The following is a 22,305-nucleotide window of genomic DNA, read 5'->3' as shown; positions in this document are numbered from 1 at the left end:
AAAGTCAGTAGCCTTAAAAGGCGAGTCGCCTAATAATATGATATTTGTAACGTCTAATATGTCTTATTTTCTCTTATTTTGTCTAATGTATTGGGTAATACGAGTGTAATGGTGACTAAAGGGTGTTATTTCATGTCTAGAGGGCTCTAATAATGTTAAAAAACGTATTTAGAAGGTCGTAAACAGGTTTTCTATACTCTAACTGCGAAAATATTCGATTTAAAAATAAAGAATCCTACTTCGCGAAAATTCATTTATCACGGTAGAGTCTGGAACGGATTAACCGTGATAAACGAGGGTTCACTGTATATTCAGGGGGAGCAGCCCTGGACAGTGCAATACCTCCCCCTGGACACTGGATGGCTGACCCCTGGGTTGGAGCAGTGCCTCAGCCTCCCGCAGGGCTCCATGGGAGATAGAATCTCCACAGCCCTTTTTAGTTCCGCAGGCGCCGCCAGGGGGTGCTGCAGCAGGAGCTGTTGGCCCCTTTTGGGCACTGGTTATGCCACTCCTGGAGCATTTCCGGGTACCCAAAGGAGCCAGTGATCACCACTCAATGGCCAGCGTCGGGAGTAGGAGGACAAAGCTTGCGGAGGAGTGGTGGTAGAAGAGAGAAGTGTGTTGTGCGTCTTTGCTTGTGCTTTTGGGACTGTGGGACATGGGGAAGATGTGAGCCACGGCAGAAGATAAAATAAAAAGTCTTTTATTTTACACGTGCCTCCATGCCCATCTGTGTCGGGTCAGGTGCCTATATAGCGCCTTTTTGTTACACTGGTGTAGTCGTCGGGATTCCGGTCTGTCTTCTGGGGCCGAGACCTGTACCAAAATTTGTGTAACGACCCAGCACAGTAGTGCGAGGCACGCGACCAGCACAGCTGCACAGATAGCACACCCTGAGACATCGCAATGAAGTGCGCACACGCAACAGAGAGCTGCAGGAGGACCACCAAAGAGCTCCTAAGGAAGCCACGCCAGTGGGGAAGAAAAAAGCCGGACGGACTTGGAGGTCAGCCGCCAGATGCTGCTACGCTGGCCAACACCACGGGTTGCAGCAGGAGGTAGGTGATGGGCCCAGGGGTGAAGGGCCTCGGGAATGTTTTTCTGCGTTTGTGTTTCCCTACCTCCCAGACGTCGAAGGGCAGAGTACCCGTTGGTGGCCCGATGACGTGTGTCCATGGCGTGACAGCAGAGCGGGCACATATATACACACATACATACATATATATATATACAGTATATATACATACCCATGCTTCTAGTTAATCCTTATGTTTGAAGACTAGCTACATTCCCTGTAAATTACAGTATGCACACTTTGCAAAGGGCACTATAAAAAAAAAGATATTAAACTAACTTCCTATTCTTTCAGTGAACATAGTACCTGGAAACAAACACTTATCATTTGGGAAATGACAGTGGCACTGAACAAAATGTAGTAAGCTCAACGTGAGTAGTTACCTTGATGTATGCTTACAGCAAATTAAAATGTCATGGACCACTAACCTTGGCAGAGCACATTTATGCAATGCACTGTACATGCATCAATAAAGGATGGATGATCTATGCAAAAGGTAGCAAACACTTTCCAAGAACAAAAATGAGCTAACAGCAAAAAAAATTGCCCTTTAGTTGTAGTTTATTTTGAACAACCACATGCCTCAAGAAAATTTATGAATGGATGGACATACAGTTAATTTGGCAGGAATGGCTAACTACCACTGATACAAATTAGTAAGGATATTAGAGGAATAATGAACTGTACAACACCTACTAAACACATCATTTGGAAGATTTTAGCTGTCATATGTACCCACTATAAAATCTGTGAAGCAAAAGCAACTAGGGAAAGAGAAACTGACCTTTTTGTTACATTTTTCACAGTGATAGGCATTAGCACCCTCTAACAGATCTCCTTTAACATACTGTTCCAGTGACTCCAAAAGATTTTGATGGTTTCTGATATCCATATTCAATGCTGTAAAGGTTTCTTCACATTCATACCTGGAAAATGTAGAAATAAATACTACTAACAGCTTAAGAAATCTATACTGAAAGCCAACATTTCATTGTGATATGGTTAAAACAAGCATTATAATTATTGGCTAGCAAATGCATCTGGAAAAGTGGTTCATAGTCCTTATGCTACAGTCTTTTTCCATCATACTTGTGCTCTGAAAACAAGCAGACCATCAATGATAATCATGAAAACAACCCAAGTTGCCAAAACATTTCAGAACTTCTCTAATACAATAAAGACAGCCACTGTTCTCAATATATTGTGGTAAATTAGTAAGGTTGCATGTGTACATTGTCTTTTTAAGAGTTTATTCTCCCCAGGGAGGGCAGGTGTAAAGTAAAGAGATGTAAAGCATTGAATGTTGCAATGGGTTCACTTTTTATTTAGGAGGAAGAAGGTATTTAAGCCATTAAGCCTGCACCACCACCACCACCTACTCAAAGCATCATGATGCTCCAACAATGATGGATGGATTAAAAGCCAGAAGTCTACGTGACCATCATCATCAAATCCAAAAAGGACTATTTCATTTATGTTAGGTAGAATGCCCAGAGGGGACTGGGCAGTCTAATGGTCTGGAATCCCTACAGATTTTATTTTTTTCTCAAGCCGTCTGGAGTTTTTTTGTTTTTTCTGTCCACCCTGGCCATTGGATCTTACTCTTAATCTATGTTAATTAATGTTGACTTATTTTATTTTCTTACTGTGTCTTTTATTTTTCTATTCTACATTATATAAAGCACTTTGAGCTACTTTTTGTATGAAAATGTGCTATATAAATAAATGTTGTTGTTGTTATTAATTCCTAAAGGCATTAATGTGAAATAAATGACAACTAAAAGAACAGTTTTAGTTGACAAAAACAGCTATTAAAAAAGCATGACTACCTGTTGTAGGTACCACATATTCTGGACTGGCATTGCAGCCAGAAAAGGGAATGGTTCCTTACCCAGACGGGAGGCTCCTCGACGGCAGACAGATATCCCAAGGAGTAGAGAGGAACCAGACCTGGAAGAGATGGCCTAAACAAATGGACTGACAGTCCATCAGAAGTGGAACAGGTCACGGGGGACTTTCTATTCCTCCCAAACGATAGACAGCAGAGGCCCTCCATGCAGGCGCACAATGGGGAACAAGCAGGGAATGCTGGGAGATGTAGTCCGGCAACAGAGCCCTGCTGGGGACCATGGGTGCTGCAAGGGGGCGCTGTAGAAAGTTGTGCTTCCCCATTTATGGCACTTCTAGTGCCAGGGTGATTGCCCAATGTAAGTACTTCTGGGTCACACAGACATACTCCTGGGTTCCTAATAAAAGGGACCACACTCCCTTATCCAGGCGAGTCAGAGTTGAGAGGACATAGAGCAACACCTGAGTGGAGGAGGGCAGTGCGGTAGCAAGAAAAAGAAGAGTTATTGTGAAGAGAGAAACCTGTATATTTGTGTGACTTTTTGGAAGAATTTGTTAATAAACCTTCCATTATTTGAACCCGGGATTCTGTGATCATGTTTAAGGTTCACTGACACCCGTTTCCACCACAATGTATATAGCAAGACCTATTAAAATGCAGGCAGATGGTGGTGGTAGATATGGGGGGGATGGATTTTTGCTGGGATGAGTACAGTTTCCTGCACCTAAGGATCTTTAAAGAAACTGCCAGAAACAAGTCTGTGAAACTGAACAGCTTGTATGATAGGTATCTCGCAGGCCAACAGCTTCAAGCATCAAAATAAGGAAGTCTCAATGTCTATGCCTTAATTTCAGTATACACTGAGACATCAAACCAGGTACAATTCAATAAAAACTTGACATGTTCAGTAATTGCTTTATTGTTACTCAACAAGTCAACCTGCAGCTTGAAGTGTTCTCTTTACAGGTGAAAGGGAGACTTCCTTACTGTCTTGTGAAGCTGTTAACTCTCAGAAATATGTCTTCCGATTCTGCTGTGGCTTTGGGCCGGTCCAACCTGTTCTTGTCAGGGTTTCCCCCGGTTTCCAAGTTCCTTTTGATAGTGTAGGAAACTATGCTCACTGAAACCTTGACTTTCTGTACAGTTTCTCTGAAGGAATGGCCTACACTTCAAGAGTTATACTTTATAGGTTATGAGGGTCTTTTTTTTAATTGCGGACAGAGGATTTGTAAAAAAAAAAAAAAAAAATTTGCGACAACTACAAGGTTTAACTAACATCAGTTGTGTTAACCCATTACATGTGCTCTGAAAAGGTTATTTTATGTAACCGAAAAAATTATACTACTTTCCAGTTTTTGGTAACTTAAACTTTGTCAGCTAATCACTTATGTTTGTAGCATTCCGTTTATTCACTGGACTTGGAAAAACTTTCAATAAAAACTGGAAATATTTGGCTATTCTAAAACCTTTGACTGGGAGGGAATATAGACTTGCCATCATATCTGACAGTTCGGATAAGTAATTGGCAGGTCAGACTAACAGACTGGCACCTAAGGATATGTTGAATATTAAAGCCAGTGAAAATACAGTACAGGGCCTTTCATCATGATATTTGGACAAAGACAAATTTCTTTAATTTACCCTGCTGCTCCACAGTTTAAAATTACATATCAAACAACTCAGATTAGGGATGCACCGATACCGGTATCTGGTATCGGCCTCGATACCACATTTTCTAAAGTACTCGTTAAAAGTCCCCCGATACCGGGGACCGATACCACGGTCTGAGAAATGTCTCTGTTTGAGAGGCGTGTAAGGGGTTAATCACAGGCGCCGAGTGCCCGCCCCCAGGCCCCGGCTGCAGCTCAAAATGGGGAGAAGGCGAGGCGAGACATGTCAGCCGTGTGGAACTATTTCAAAGTGAATGAAGACGACAAAACAAAGGCGGACTGCAAATTGTGCTCAGCGAAATTGTCCAGAGGTGGCTCAAAAGGTAGCGCATTTAACACAAGTAATTTAATCAAGCACCTAAAATCCCAACACGGCAACAAGTACAAAGAGTTTACCCACGCTTCTAAACCAACACAACCCATGCTGCAGCAAACTCTTGCAAGACGAGAGAAAATGTCCACAGACAATCCACGTGCTGTGAAAATAACACAGGCAATTATCGAGTACATTGCATTGAGTGACCAGCCACTCTCGGAGGTAGAAAATGTGGGATTCCTGCGTCTCCTCCATGTTCTGGAGCCCAGATATGATGTCCCAAGCCGCTGCTACATGACTGACACAGAGCTGCCTAAACTACACGACTCCGTGAAAAAACATATCCACAGCCTACTGCAAGCCTCCTCTGCGTTTAGTTTCACCACGGATATTTGGACAAGCAGTGTTAGCCCCATGTTGCTAATTAGCCTAACCTCCTAGTGGATAGACGAGAGTTTCACGCCGCAACGAGCCATATTACATGCAAAACAATTCCGCGGCTCGCACACCAGCCAGGCTATAGCGCATGTGTTTGAGGAAATGCTCCAGACATGGGTTATACCTAAAACATCAGTACATGTTGTGCTTCATGACAATGCCAAAAACATGATTAAAGCCATGAATGACGTAGGGCTCCCAAGTCTGCTGTGTGTCGCGCACACGCTCCAACTGGCTGTTCACGATAGGCTTAGTAGCACAGAGGAGCATAGCTGATGCTATAGCAGTGGGGCGGAAAATAGTTGGGCATTTTAAACATTCCGCCTTAGCCTACTCCCACCTCGAGGACAATTAAGGACAGCTCAACCAGCCAATAAAGAGACTGCAGCAGGACGTACAGACGCGCTGGAACAGCACGTATTACATGCTCCAGTCCCTCATTGAGCAAAAGCGAGTGCTGGGGGTGTATGTGTCCGAGCATGAACTCCCAGACTATCTCACCACTCACCAAAGGGCTCTTATGGAGAACACTGTTGCCATCCTCGCCCCCTTTGAGGAACTAACTGAAAAAGTGAGCAGCTACGACACACTAGCCCCTGATGTCATCCCAGCTGTGACTGTGCTAGTGAGACTTCTAAACAGAGAAACAGACGAGGACCATGGCATCAAGACAATGAAAGCAACCTTACTGGCTGCTGTCAAGAAGCGCTTCAGTGACGTCGAGACCAACCCACTGTACTTAATCTCCACCATACTTGACCCAAGCTAGTCTGTGTGCTATAGGCATTCAATGATAAACTACAGTACTAAATGTAAGATTAATTTCCATCTGAAATATATTTTTATAACTAAAATACACAAATACAAATGTATGCAATATATATGAAATATATTTCCCTTATTACTACCAGAAAGCCAAATGGCTTGCATTTGTGACAGTGGTTTAGGGGAAACTAAAATCGGTCCTATTTTTCCACATATTAATACATTCATGAATTTTGTTCAGGCATAAAGATCGCTTCTTCTCCAACAACACTGCTCCGGAGGCCAAGCTGCACCTAAAGCAGGAGCTGCAGATGATGTCCAGAGCTGAGGCAGAGGGGAGTCTGGCAGAAGCTGCAGAACCTCCTGCTAAACTGTTCCTCAAGGCCTAGGCCAGCACTAGCAGCAGTCTGGACACTGTATTTGAAGAAATCGCTAAGGAGCAGCCCCAGGCAGCACAGCTGCTGGCAGCAGGTGCTGCCGTTGAGTTCGACACATACCTCGGAGAGGCCCCAAGCCCTTGTGAAGACAGTCCTCTGAAGTACTGGGGTGTCAACAAAATCAGGTTCCCCACTTTGGCTAAAATGGCCCAGAAATACCTCTCAGCCCCATGTAGCAGTGTGGAAAGTGAAAGGCTTTTTAGCTCAGTGTCACACATTATAGACGAAAACAGAAACAGGCTGACTGCTGATAATGCAGAAAAGCTACTTTTCTAAAAAAAAAATCTGGCACTCACTTTTTCTAAATAGGCTCCATTAAGTGAGTCCTCTTAGACTTGATGTTAATACCTACCTCAGTTGCACTGACTGCCACAGTTCTATGTTGGTGGATGTTGTTAGTTTATTCAAATATTTTCTATGTTGGTGGATGTTGTTAATAGCAAAGATGTTTATTAATGCCCCTTGTGTTGTCCAAAGCGGCAGAGTTTACAACAAACTGAAAAAAAACTTGATTTGCACTGTCACTGTTTACATTTTTTTTTATAATTATTTATTCTGTAATATGTTGCATACAACATGCTTTCATTTTAAATAAATGTTAATTCCAAACTAGTCCCTTGTTTTTTTTGTTAGATTATATGACTAAAGCTGTTACCTGTAAATTTAAATCATGTTTTTATTAAGTACTCGGCGAGTACTGAAATGCAAGTACTGTACTTGTTTTCCAAAAAAGTGGTATCGGTGCATCCCTAATTCAGATGTAAAGAGCACATTGCAGACTTTAATCGTTTGCATACAATTTGGAAACAACATGTAGATATCACAACACCACTTTTCATACATGGTTACCCCAGTTCATGGCATCATAATGTTTGGGACTTAGCAATGGAGTGATAGATAGATAGATACTTTATTAATCCCAAGGGGAAATTCACATAATCCAGCAGCAGTATACTGATAGAAAGAAATATTAAATTAAATAGTAATAAAAATGAAAAAAAAATTAAAATAAAATTAATGTTAGCATTTACTCCCCCGGGTGGAATTGAAGAGTCGCATAGTGTGGGGGAGGAACGATCTCCTCAGTCTGTCAGTGGAGCAAGACAGTGACAAAAGTCTGTCACTGAAGCTACTCCTCTAGCTGGAGATGACACTGTTAAGTGGATGAAGTGGATTATTCATGATTGACAGGAGTTTGCTTAGTGCATTGATGCATGCCCCATGCATGAAATCTACGATTGATAGACATCAACAGGTTCCGAGTATCTTTTTCGCAAACTGATCTGACCATCCTATTTTTGTGGCTAACTGCTCATGAAGTCTTCTGCTGATAGTATTCTGCGACACATCCACATCTGCCACATGACGGCTGTTTCTGATCTGTAGGAAAGGCATTTGAGGCTTTTTCTTTACTATAATGAGGATTCTTCGGTCATCAGCAGTGAAGGTCTTCCTTGGCCTAACAACCATTTTGTGATTACTGAGCTCACCAGCATGTATTTTCTTGTTAATGATATTCCAGACTGTTGGATTTAGGTAATCTTAAAGTTTCCCTGATGTCTCTAATGGTTTTACTCTAGTTTGTCAGTATGATAATGGCTTATTTGACGTTCTATGGCGTATCTCATCCTCATGTTGAACTATAGCAATTATAGACTCCACAAAGGGTAGAGTAGAGGCACACCTCATTATCCTATGCCTGCACTAATGAAACAATGAAATACACCAGAGTAGTCACAAACACTTGTGACACCTTTGGTCCCAAGCATTATGGTGCCCTGAAATTGGAGAGGGGTTTCCAAGTATATAAAGTGTTGTCATCTCTACATGGGGTGATCAAAACATATGAAAATAACAATTAAAGATTGCAATGTGCACTTTATTCACATCTGATTTTGACTTATTTTGAACTGAGGACCAGAGTGGTAAATCAAGGAAAAATGTGTCCTAAACATTATGGAGGCAACTCTAAATATTGTACAAACATCAAATTAAAATGGAAGAGGTAGTGAGAAATACATTAATAACAGAATTTAGAATTTCCACTTTGAGAATATCAAATACATATTATTCTCTTCATTTAAAAAGGGGAAAAACACGCAACATTAGAAATTCTTTGTAGCTCTTGTAGTGTAATAACATCATCAGTGACTTCATCTTTTATATAAGTATAAGCAAACCACATTTTTGAACTACCCTTATCTCTTTTGGAGAAGATGTTCACCCAACCCCCCAGGTATTTTTGACCATTCTTTCATACAAAATCTCTCCAGTTCAGTTAAATTTGATGACTGCCAAGCATGGAGAACCTGCTTCAAATCATCTCATAGTTTTTCGATGATATTCAGGTCAGGGGACTGTGACAGCCATTCCAGAACATTGTACTTCTTCCTCTGCATGAATAATGCCTTTGTAGATTTCGAACTGTGTTTTGGGTCACTGTCTTGTTGGAATATCCAACCCCTACGTAACTTCAACTTTGTGAATGATACTTGAACATTATCCTGAAAAATGTGTTGATATTTGCCCACCCTCGACTTTAACAAGGGCCCCAGTTCTTGAACTATCCACACCCCCCACCAGCATGATGGAGCCTCCACCAAATTTGATAGTAGGTAGCAGGTGTTTTTCTTGGAATGCGGGGTTCTTCTTCCACCATGCAAAGCGCTTTTTGTTATAACCAAATAATTCAATTTGTCTCATCAGGCCAAAGCACTTTGTTCCAAAATTAATCTGGCTTGTCTAAATGAGCATTTGCATACAATAAGCAACTCTGCTTGTGGTATGACTGCAGAAAGGGCTTCTTTTTCATCACCCTGCCATACAGCTGTTCTTTGTGAAAATTGCGCTAAATTGTAGAATGATGTACAGATACACCAGCTGCACCAAGAGGTTCATGTATGTCTTTGGAGGTGATCTGTGGGATGTCCGTAACCAGTCTCAAAATCCTGTGCATATGCCGCTCCTGTATTTTTCTTGGCCTGCCAGACATGGATTTAGCATTAACTGTGCCTGTGGCCATCCATTTCCTTATTACATTCCTTACAGTTGAAACTGGCAGTTTAAGCCTCGGAGATAGCTTTTTGTAGCCTTCCCCTAAACCATGATACTGAACAATCTTCGTTTTCAGATCTTTTGAGAGTTGCTTTGAGGATTCCCATGCTGTCACTCATCAGCGGACATTCAAAAGGGAAGCACAACTTGCAACCCCTACCACCTTAAATACCTTTTCTTACGAAGTTCAAAGGGTTAACATGCTAATCCAACCAATTTGGTGTTTCAAGTAATCAGTATTTTTAGTAATCAGTATTGAGCAGTTACATGCAATTTTGCACAACCAGTTTTTCACATTTGATTTAATTTCATACAACTAAATACTGCTTCACTAAAAAATCTTTGTTCAGAAAACACTCCAGTACTCAGATGTTCCTAGGAAATGAAAGACATACCACTGTTATCTTTTTTTGTTGAAAGTAAATTATGCAGACTGAGAAGGATTCCCAAACTTTTTCATATGACTGTAATTACATATAAATTTTTTTTTTTTTTTTAATGCCAAGCAAATAAAAACCAACGTTAATCTTCTGGTCCAACTTCCAAGTTGTTTCAGGATCACTGCCAATTTCAAAATCAATTAATAATTATGTAAAGAAACAAATACTTTGGAGAAGGGTGAAACATACAGAAAGAAGGAAAGCACATGCACCATAGTGACACGAGGAAGTAAATGAATTCTAGAAGGCCATCTTTCTTGGATGTGGGCAGTGTAGTGACAGAAAGACGTTAACTAGATGTAGAGCTTAAAATGTAAGAGAAAGAGATGGCTTGGGACAAAGTATGAAAATTTACCCTCAGAAAGTAGGGATGCAAGAGACCGAGCAATGGGAAAAAAAAAGTGAGCCAGATCAGCCTAGTAGTAGTAGTTTATTTACAGTGCACCACTTTATGTTTTTTCCCCCTCAGAATTCTACACACACATCACCCCATAATGACAACATGAAAAAAGTTTGAGGTTTTTGCAAATTTATTAAATAAAAAACTGAAAAGAAAAAAAAAAAAAATTCACATGTACTTCAGTATTCACAGCCTTTGCTCAATACTTTGTCGATGCACCTTTGGCAGCAATTACAGCCTCAAGTCTTTTGAATATGGTGCCCCAAGCTTGGCACACCTATCCTTGGCCAGTGTTGCCCATTCCTCTTTGGAGCACCTCTCAAGCTCCATCAGGTTAGATGGGAAGCATCGGTACACAGCCATTTTAAGATCTCTCCAGAGATGTTCAATCGGATTCAAGTCTGGGCCACTCAAGGATAATCACAGTGTTGTCCTGAAGCCACTCCTTTGATATCTTGGCTGTGTGCTTAGGGTTGTTGTCCTGCTGAAAGATGAACCATCGCCCCAGTCAGAGGTCAAGAGCTCTCTGGATCAGGTTTTCATCTAGGATGTCTCTGTACATTGCTGCAGTCATCTTTCCCTTTATCCTGAGTAGTCTCCCAGTTCCTGCCGCTGAAAAACATCCCCCATGACACCTGGCATTCACACCACAAGAGTTCAATCTTTGTCTCATCAGATCAGAGAATTTGGTTTCTCATGGTCCGAGAGTCCTTCAGGTACCTTTTAGCAAACTCCAGGCGGGCTACCATGTGCCTTTTACTAAGTTGTGGCTTCCATCTGGCCACTCTACCATACAGGCCTGATTGGTGGATTGCTGATTGTCCTTCTGGAAGGTTCTCCTCTCTCCACAGAGGACCTCTGGAGATCTGGCAGAGTGACCATCGGGTTCTTGGTCACCTCCCTGACTAAAGCTCTTCTCCCCTGATCGCTCAGTTTAGATGGCGGCAAGCTCTAGGAAGAGTCCTGGTGGTTTCGAACTTCTTCCACTTTCGGATGATGGAGGCCACTGTGCTCATTGGGACCTTCAAAAGCAGCAGAAATTTTTCTGTAACCTTTCCCAGATTTGTGCCTTGAGACAATCCTGTCTCGGAGGTCTACAGACAATTTCTTTGACTTCATGCTTGGTTTGTGCTCCGACATGAACTGTCAACTATGGGACCTTATATAGACAGGTGTGTGCCTTTCCAAATTACATCCAATCAACTGAACTTACCCCAGGTGGACTCCAATTAAGCTGCACAAACATCTCAAGGAGGATCAGGGGGAAACAGGATGCACCTGAGCTCAATTCTGAGCTTCATGGCAAAGGCTGTGAATACTTATGTACATGTGCTTTCTCAGTCCCCCTTTTTAATAAAATTTGCAAAAATCTCAAGTAAATTTTTTTCATGTCATTATAGGGTGTTGTGTGTAGAATACTGAGGAAAAAAAATTAATTTAACCCATTTTGGAATAAGGCTGTAACATAAAATGTGGAAAAGTGATGTGCTGTGAATACTTTCCGGATACACTGTATATAGCATTCTTCACAGACAAAAAAAGTCAGAGCGCTGAACAGCAAATACACTGGAACTATTCAGCATTGATTAAAAGCTTGTTTAAAAAGAGGGAAAAAAAAAAAAAAAAAAAAAACACACACACCACAGACTCAAATCCACTCAGACCACAAGGCAAGCTATTCCATAGTCTTGGTGCCACAGACTGAAAGGCATGACCCCCACGGATTTTTAGCCGAATGTGTGGGACAACGAGAAGGTCCTGTTGCCCAGATCTTAGAGTCCGGCAAGCTGAATGGTGTTGGAGGAAGCTGGTTAGGTACTTGGGAGCTTGTCCATGAAAACCTCGGATTAAAAATGAATTCTATAAAACACTGGGAAGCCAGTGCAGTATGTGCAAAATGGGGGCGATATGATCACAGAGACAGAGACCGAGACAGAGAGAGAGAATCAATCCTGTAAAGAGCATTACAGTAATCAAGCCATGAGGAAATAACAGAATGAACAAGAATCTCCAATTCTGATTTTGAAACATTTTTTTACTTTTGAGAGATTTCATAAATGAAAGACACACAAGCAGCTGACTGACCTTACATATTCAATCAAGTGTCAGAGACTGGTCAAAAATAACCCCAAGGTTATGTAGACTTGACTGAACAGGAGAGACAGAAGATAATTTTAAACTGATCTCAGAATGAACAGGAGGAGCAATAATTAGTACCTCAGTTTTTCCTGAATTCAACTGCAGGTAATTACTACTGAGCCAGTCATTAACCTGAGACAGACAAAGTGACCAAAGTATTAATTTGGTTAGGCTTAAATGAAAAATAAAGCTGTATATCATCTGTATGTAGATGATACGATATGTCCTTATAAAAGAGTTAAGAATCTGTGATAGGGGAAGAATATATAAAGAGCAAAATATAGGTCCAAGAACCAAGCCCTGTGGCACTCCACCTGTCAAAAGAGCAGAGTCAGATGAAAAGCCAGCCACACCGACTGAGAAACTCCCATTTGACAAATAAAGGGGAGAACCAGTCCAAAGCAGAGCCAGAGACACCTAACAGCTCTAATCTTTTAGCTAAGATCCAATGGTCCACCGTATTAAAAGCTGCGGTAAGATCTAACAGTACAAGCACAGAGCACCTGCCTGCATCGGCAGCAATTAAAAGATTAAAAAAACTTTTAGAACAGCCGTTTCTGTAGAATGTCGCCTCCGAAAACCAGATTGAAAAGAATCCAAGAACCCCTGATTTTCTAAGAAGGCACAAAGTTGCGGTTCAACCACCTTTTCCAAAATTTTGGCAATAAAAGGCAGTTTTGAAATTAGCCTGTAATTACTCAAAATAGAGGGATCAGAATTAGCTTTTTTCAACCACTGTTGAATTACAGCATGTTTAAAATACGATGGAACCACACCAGATCTCAAGGAGCAATTTATGATATTCAAAAGGCACAGGCCTATAAAACTCAAAGATTAACATTAATGTTGGCAACAGCTCAGGAGGACATGAAGGTATCTGCCTGAGCAAGTCAGAAAGATCTGAAAGTGAAGCTTCCGAGAACACAAAAGACTTAGAACATGAGTGAATGAGACCACTAGGTAAGACAGCTGGAACAATATTAGCCTGAACAACATTAACCTTGCCAATATAAAGAAAAACAAATACAAATCACTATCCGAAAAAACCCGAGTAATACATTGAGATGGAGAAATATTGTGAATAGTATCAAATAGAACTTTGGGATTACGCTTACAAGTCTGAATAAGATTAGACAAAATAAGTTGTTCTAGCATCCCTAACCAAAGAATTAAAAGCAGCAAGTAAATCTACTAGTAAGCCTACTAAAGAATGAGAGTCAAAGGAGCATACACCAGTGTTTGTAATAACTTCTTGCCATTAGAGTGGCGGGAACATTATCCTAGAATGAAAAAAGTGCACGACCATTCTGCTGTTCAGGGCAGATAAGAGGTGCTAGAGGCCTCCTACTTTAGGAGCAACTGAATGCCCAGGGATTTGGGGCAGGCACCAAAGGGAGTTCTAAACTTGTATGCTCAATACAAATAGACTCCGACAAACCCAAACTCAGGTGAAATGAGACTTCCAAGTTGAGGATTGTGGAGAATTACTTGAGTGCCAAATTAGTGGTTATTTTACCTTTGTTTTTTCCTTTACTTTTGTAAGGGTGCAATATTTTTTTCACTGGTTTCTAAATGAATTGTCAAGTCTAACAACCACCCATTACAGCAGTAATATGAATTGGAGCTTGTCAGTTTTGCTGTTTCAAGAATATTCTCTCTCCAAAAAGGTTACAGCCTTCACAGATTTGTACACTTGAGTGTATTCAATGTTCAGTTTCCATAGCATTCCATTTCTATGTATAAGAACCAAGCTTCTTGCAGAGTAAGGGAATGTGGAATCATACATACCAGAAACTCTTAAAGATGTTGACTTTTTCTCCTAAGAACCTTGTTTTACCCCACCCACAGTAGCACATAATGAATAGACAATATCAAAATTGACAACAAAGGGATGAAAAGAAAACATCTGATCACTTTCCTCGCTGGTCTTCATTTGACAGAGCAACTCAAAGTCTGAGAAAGTGGAGCAATGTCCCCTTATCTTACCAAGGTGGCAGAGCAGTTTAGATACTTTAGGTCAGCTTAAATGTAGGTTAATGCCTTCCAAGAGGTCCAATCTACCAGTTCCCCAATGAAGCCCATCATAGTAAAAGTTAATTGAGCTTTGTTGATGGAGGCTGCTAGTTATGATGAAAAACCTTTTAGCTTGGCAGGCCTTTTGATGGAATAATCTCCAACCCTGTGTTATGTACATACCTTGAGAACCATTGCAGAGATGGTTACTGTAATGTGATTAATAATTTAGTGCATAGTAATACTGCAGCACATATACTATGCTCCTTAAAACAGCACAGCAATAGTGTGAGGTGTAGTCAGTTTTATTGAAGCCCTTTTGCTTGTTAGTGAATACAAGGAGGCAAGAATATATTTTCTTGAGTTTACCAAGTATTAATTACATGGTGTCAAAAGTACTGAAATGGCAAAGTTCCCCCCTTCCCAGCCAACTTTGACATAAGCCACTCCGGGCACTGGCCTGAAGGGAGACAGCAATTCCACCGGTACCGCATTGCAAAGTTTGCTAAAGAGCCAGGCGAGGTACAGGTATGAACCCGGCTTTATTCCACAAATGTTTCTCATGTAGTTTTAAAGCTCTTTCCCCAACTTTATATTTTGCATAAATACAATACTATTGCCAAAATGAAAAAAAAAAAAAAAAAATTACCATGTTAATATGAGTGATTAAAAAAACAGCAAAAAACAAACATTTTAAATAATTGTTCATGACATTGTAAGGTAGCTTTGGTAAAAAATTGACCATCTCCAGAAAATGGTCTTCGAGTTGTTGCTGATCTGAAGTGTGCACCAAAAAAAAAAAAATTCACAATGCTATTCAATAGCAGTTAGTGATCAGTGAATGGTACAGGGTTCAAAATAACGAAGTCTAAAGCCAGAACTAGCAGTGAAAATTGAAATAAAAATGTTAAATTTATAAAATAAAAAAAATAAAAAAACCCACCACACACACAAAACACACCACAGAATAGTTTGTTTTTCCATTTCAGTTTACACTTAATTCAAGGCCCATTAGTATACCAGTGTCTCTGAAGTTAAGCTTCGGGGGTCTTTCCAGACTGTCAAGACTGCTGTAGTTAAACCCCTGCTCAAGAAAAATAATCTTGACCCCCCTGCCTTTGAAAATTTTAGACCCATCTCTAACCTGCCCTTCTTAAGTAAAATTCTAGAGAAGGCAGTCATTTTACAATTAAATGACCACCTCAATAAACATGCTATTCTTGATAAATTTCAGTCAGGTTTCAGAACAAATCACAGCACAGAAACTGCACTTGTTAAAGTAGTAAATGACTTGCGGGTAAATGCAGACAGAGGCCATTTATCTGTTCTCTTCCTCTTAGATCTGAGTGCTGCATTTGACACCATTGATCACAATATTCTTAGAAATCGCCTTAGTCAATGGGTGGGCCTCTCTGGCAGTGTCTTAAATTGGTTTGAATCCTACCTGGCAGGTAGAAAATTCTTTGTGAGTTGTGGTAATCACATCTCAAAGACACACGATATCTGATATGGTGTTCCACAAGGCTCTATCCTGGGTCCGCTGCTTTTCTCAATCTATATGCTTCCGTTAGGTCAGATTATCTCAGGTTACAACGCGAGTTACCACAGCTATGCTGAGGACACACAGCTGTACTTATCAACAGCACCCGATGACTCTGACTCTTTCAATACACTAACACAATGTCTTACTGGTATTTCTGAATGGATGAAGAGTAATTTTCTCAAACTAAATAAAGAGAAAACTGAAATTTTAGTAATTGGCAATAATGGATTCAATGAGGTTATCAGAAATAAACTTGATGCACTAGGATTAAAAGTTAAGACGGAAGTAAAAAATTTAGGGGTAACTGTTGACTGTAATCTGAATTTTAAATCGCATATTCATCAGACCACTAGGACAGCATTTTTTTCACTTAACATAGCAAGTTAGACCTCTTATATCATTGAAAGATGCTGAGAAATTAATTCACGCTTTTGTTTTCAGTAGACTAGATTACTGTAACGCACTCCTCTCAGGACTACCCAAAAAAGACATAAATCACTTGCAACGAGTGCAGAATGCAGCTGCTAGAATCCTAACTGGGAAAAGAAAATCCGAACACATTTCTCTAGTTTTGATGTCACTACACTGGTTGCCTGCGTCATTCAGGATTGACTTTAAAATACTGCTTATGGTTTATAAAGCCTTAAATCTCGCTCCATCTTATATATCGGAATGCCTGACATGTTATATTCCAAATCGTAACCTTAGATCTTCAAATGAGTGTCTCCTTATAATTCCAAAAGCTAAACTTAAAAGAAGTGGTGAGGCGGCCTTCTGCTGTTATGCACCTAAAATCTGGAATAGCCCGCCAATATGAATTCGCCAGGCAAATACAGTAGAGCACTTTAAAACACTGCTGAAAACACATTACTTTAACATGGCTTTCTCCTAACTTCACTTTAACTTAATACTGATACTCGGTATGTTCAATTCATCATAACTATTCATAGTGGCTCTAAAATCCGTACTGACCCCAACTCTCTACTGTTTTTATTTGTGGTGGCGGCCTGCACCACCACCACCTACTCAAAGCATCATGATGCACCAACATTGATGGACTGAAAGCCAGAAGTCTACGTGACCATCAGGTCCTTCCATGAAAACCCTAAATACAAAGAGGACCGTTTGACTTATGTCTCATGGTCTGGATCCCCTACAGATTTTATTTTTTTTCTCCAGCCTTTGGAGTTTTTTTTTTTGTTTTTTCTGTCTACCCTGGCCATTGGACCTTACTTATTTTCTATGTTAATTAAATGTTGACTTATGTTTATTTTTTATTGTGTCTTCTATTTTTCTATTCATTTTGTAAAGCACTTTGACCTACATTTTTTGTATGAATATGTGCTATATAAATAAATGTTGATTGATTGATTGAAGCAAACCATATTTGAGATCATACACTCTTTCAGTGTAGGTTTTCAGCCATTATAAATCAAGCCTTTCCTCAAACCTGAAACACTAACAAAAACTAAAATAGATGGGCTCTTAGGTCACTAGATTGAGGAAAGAAATTTGTTCAGTCTCCATTCTCCAGTGCTGAGCAAAGTTAACACATCCCAGCCATCAGTTATCACACGCAGCCAAAACATAACCTTTGAGACTTGCCAAGTCGAATGATTCCCCAAGTGTGCATACCCTTTCAATCCTGCTTTTGGTGTACGCTAAAAAATGGGACTGATATCCACTTTGTCAGTTGGCAACAAACAAAATCTATGAAGATGGAGTACCTGAAAATTGTTCTTGTCGATTGCAAGCTCTTCATCAGGCATTCAGCTTTGAGATGGTGTATCTCTTGTTGCGGAAAATTGGCAGTGGATGTGCCCGATCCTGGATTCAACAAATTCAAACAGCTGGAGTGGAGATGGAATATGCCCATCAATGGGTCATTGTAGACTAGCTTGTTCAGCAGAGCTAGTAACTCTCCCTTCAACTCCATCACATGGCCATTTTGATTTTGCAAAGAAGTGCCATTCTACAGGTATACAAAAATCCATCTCAATAGCACAAACTGAATAAAATTTTTCAAGCTCTTATACGGGGCAGCATTACCATCCTAAAATGTCCATTTCTATGGACTACTGAACTACAAAACTCAAATCCGCCACAACTAAAAATACTCCTGGTTGAACGGACTCAAGTTTGCTGGAAAAATGTTTTCTGCTGTGTTGCAATGAAGTCATGACACAGAACTTTTGGAAAACTACCCAGGACTGACTCTAGGGATTCTTCAGCAGACACTGTCTCGAGCATAGACTGATCAGGTGATGCCCACTGCACCACATCATCAATCATGCGGTTTCAATGTGCAATGTTCATGTCCAAATGTGCCCCAAACACACAAGTTTAATGTTCTGAGATATTGTACACACACTGTGTGCTGCCGAATGCAGCAAGAACAGTGTCTGGGTCAGTTAAACAAATTGAGATTCCAATGCTTCCAATTTCTCTTTGCAACTTTCAGACACAAAGCACAAGTCTTATATCTGCTTCCTCTCACCAACACACAAATCTTTCATTCCCATTCTCACGCATGACAAACTAACAAGTATAATTTTTTACCACTTCCTCTGTACTACTGGAAAGCATTTTTCCCCCAGACTTGGGATTAGACATTCAAAATCCTTTATTCTTTCTCCAACATCTTCAATTCCTATGCCATACAGTGGGAAGCACCAAAATTCCTACTCAATTTTCCTCAAACTCCAACTTATTGGTAACCTTTTTGAGGTTGAAGACATGAACTGTTTTTAGCTAGTAAGTTCATCATTTCCTTTCATCTTTGTATGAACTCAAATGGTTTTCCAGTGGCAACTTCTTCCTCATGCTACAGTTAATCCTCTGTGCTTTGAATTCCACAAGAGTTCTGCCCCAATCTTTTTAACTGGACATTTACCTAAAAATGACAAAGACTGGTTTAGAAGCGCCTATTCAACATTGGCAAATTTATGTTCATCTCCAAATGTTGAGGGACCAGCCATAGGATTAGAATAGGGATGGTATGCGAAGTCACTACTGGAGAAAATCAGACTGACAGATCCAGTTTGTTCTCCCGGGAGTTTTGATAGCCTCTCCACAGCTATGTCTGCAGATGTGCTGACCTGATCTTAAATTGAGACTTCGGTGATCCGATATTGCAGGATCTGGCACATCAATGAATGGGTTATCTTGATATGACATTTGAAAAGGTTAAAAGATTTCTGATCAAGTCTAAACTTCTATACCCAGGACATTGCTAAATGTATGCTACTGCAGCAAAGGGAATGCTTTTATCTCCACCAGGTAATTGACATCTGCTATACATAGAGTATTGGCATTGGTTGCCACATTGGAATATGCCCCTTTTCATAACCATGTGATGCCACCTATAAATAAAATGATAGCTCAGAAATGACTGAAAAACCAAAAATATTCTCGAGTTGTTCATGACATTATAATCTTGCTTTTTTAAAAAAAACTAAACAGACCAAATATAGGTTTTTTGCTCTGCTCAATTTTTTTTGATAGTATAAAACAATTATAACATGGTCATTTTCATTTTGGGGATAGAATAATATTTCCACAAAATAGAACTGGAAAAGAGCATTAAAATGATCATTTCTATTTCTGGTAAAATTGGACAAACAGGGTTGGGCAACACCAGCAAAACTAATCCAACATTATACAGGGTAAGCCAAAAAGTACCAAATTTCAAATGTTAATTCTACAAAAATGCTACAAGATAAAATTATATTAGAAACGGTATACAAAATAAGATTTTTTTTCACCGTTTTAAAAATGACTTCAAGGGGATGGACGTCATTAGCGATACACTGAGACGATTTCTGAAAGCACCCATAACTCGTTCGGCCACTTCAAGTGGAGTAGTGGTGATTTCGTGGCAAATAGCATCCTTGAGGGCTTCAAAGTCAGTGTTTATATCTTTGACTTGCCATAGCCCCACAAGGGCGGGGTTTGTTGGAAGAGAAAAAAATCGTAACGAGCAAGATCAGTCATGCAGGGAGATCGACTTCCCCGGAAACATCTCCCATATGACCAGTTGCTCCATCCTGTTGAAACCAGGCATCCAACACATCCATTTCGTCCAGTTGGGGGCCACAAAAATTTCTCTAACATTTCAATGCCACGTTATGAAGCGACGGTGACCGTTGCTCCTTCCTCCTCAAAATGCCTACAATGTCAAATTCTGCAATGGTACACCGAACTGTAACACACTGTGCAGGGGTCTCTGATGAAGTTAGAGTGCTGGTTTCAGTCCAATAGAAAAAGTTTCTTATTTACGCAAATGTTAAAATGAAAAATGTGCCTTGCTACTGCACGCGAGGATGGCATCTCAAACGGCTTGCAGAATGCTCACGCACAACTCTACGGCTCACCCAGTATCTCTCAGAGTGTTCCTGCACCATCATTTTGTATGGATGGAAATTAAAGGTCCTCATACGAAATCCTCCTCAAGGACATGTTGGAAATACCCAAGGCAGAAGCAGGTTTGTGCGCCAAATGTCTAGGATACTGCAAAATTGAAGCCTTTTTTCTGTTCAATGTTGTACCCGTCTGTCTAAATTTAGTCACCCACTGAAAAATGGTTTTCTGATCTGGGACATCACCATTAGGAGGAATGCTGAAGTGCACTTGGAAGGCGCGTAGTGACAATGGAATAATTTTTAAAGAATGCATGGACAGCAAGGGCTCAGTGCTCACAGGACCAAGACATGTTGCTGAATGAAAACTACAAGGGATCGTCTATCAAAAGACCCCCACCCCAACCCCCTTATCTGCCTCACGCAATGACATTGAGAATGTGGCATTTCCCCCACCCCAACCCCCTTATCTGCCTCACGCAATGACATTGAGAATGTGGCATTTCATTTTGGCTCACATTGTACAACACCAGATTCAGAGGGAAAGTGGAATTCTTAGCAGGATCTGGAGACACTTGAACCTCCTATCCCCAACTATTGTATTGCCGAATAAAAATATTTAGCTAAATATGTTTAAGTAAATCCCTATGTTGAACATTTCAAAAGGAGGGTATATGTAATGGGACTATTTAGTGCATAGTAATACTGTAGCATATATACTATGCATAAATCTGGCACATGTATTAAAACAAGGTCAATCAGCACAGCAGTAGTGTGAGGTGTAGTTAGTTTTAATGAAGAAAAAACCAGGAATGGTAAAATTTGTGACGATCTTCTCAAAGACCTTTTTTTTTCTCCACATTAAAAGACCTGTGCATACATTTTTACAACATAGAATTACGCTTTTCAGTTAAATTCAAACCCTAGACACCCTTCCAAACAATAACAGCAAGAAAAAAAAAAAAATCTTAGACAAGACTCCTCTTGGGAAAATTTGCTGTGTTATTTTGTAGCCAATCAGCCACATTTTAAAAATTTTCAGCTGTCCTGTAATAGAACATTTTCGATAAATCATGGCACATTTTCTTAAAAGCCACAGGCAAGCTTTCACCCAATTACACTTCAGCAATATGTAGCCATTCCTTGTGCACCTGTCACCTGTGTCAAAAATGGACATGAGCTGGACTAAGGGAAATAAAATATCAAGTTTAAAGAAAAAGGGGGTCAAGCATTTCATTCACTGCTGATGAACAAATTCAGCATTCAACCTAGTATGCGACATGCTGCTAAACATAGATAAAAGCACATCCACAAACATACCTGTGTGGACAACCTTGACAAATCTTCTGGTCCGCAAATGATCCGCCTAGAACTTTACTCAACATTGGTGGGTGGCCAAGTGCTTTTAGAGCTTCATCTAAGCTGTCCACCAGAGAATTAAAGAACTCCAGTGCATCATGCTGTTCCCTTAGATTGACTGGTTCACCCCATAACCTAGAACAAAATTACTCGCGTTAAATATTTGAATGCACAACTCTGCAAGAACATGAAACAAAACTAAAAATGTAATTGCACCTATGGACGTTACCCAGAGACTTGATACTCAAACAGTTGAGTAGCCTTATGACAAATGGATAAAGCTGCTCAAATCTGCTGGTGTGAAAAGCTGTGCTTGATGGTATTTTCACTACTTCAGATATCACACAGAACAACAAAAGTACAATTAAACTTTGGTGCCACCAGAAGAGGCAGAATCTTTTGCAGGTCTACAATATTATACGTAGTCGGGAAATTGAGAGCAATTCAAT

At 40.2% G+C, this 22,305-nt stretch overlaps 1 protein-coding gene across 1 annotated transcript in view; it reads right to left on the bottom strand.

Annotated features, from left to right (window-relative positions):
* Positions 1-22,305, bottom strand: part of LOC120524448 (probable ubiquitin carboxyl-terminal hydrolase FAF-X) — a 260,143-nt gene that overhangs the window by 51,876 nt on the left and 185,962 nt on the right. Inside the window, exons 33-34 of the mRNA XM_039746300.1 lie at positions 21,818-21,991; positions 1,860-2,001 (exon numbers count right to left, since the gene is read on the bottom strand). Coding sequence (XP_039602234.1) covers positions 1,860-2,001; positions 21,818-21,991 — 316 coding nt within the window. The remainder of the gene's footprint in view (positions 1-1,859; positions 2,002-21,817; positions 21,992-22,305) is intronic.

Source organism: Polypterus senegalus, chromosome 2 (genome assembly GCF_016835505.1).
Source record: "Polypterus senegalus isolate Bchr_013 chromosome 2, ASM1683550v1, whole genome shotgun sequence".
Taxonomy (NCBI): Eukaryota; Metazoa; Chordata; class Cladistia; order Polypteriformes; family Polypteridae; genus Polypterus; species Polypterus senegalus.
Note: the sequence above shows the minus strand (reverse complement) of the source record. Positions and strands in the feature narration are given on the sequence as shown.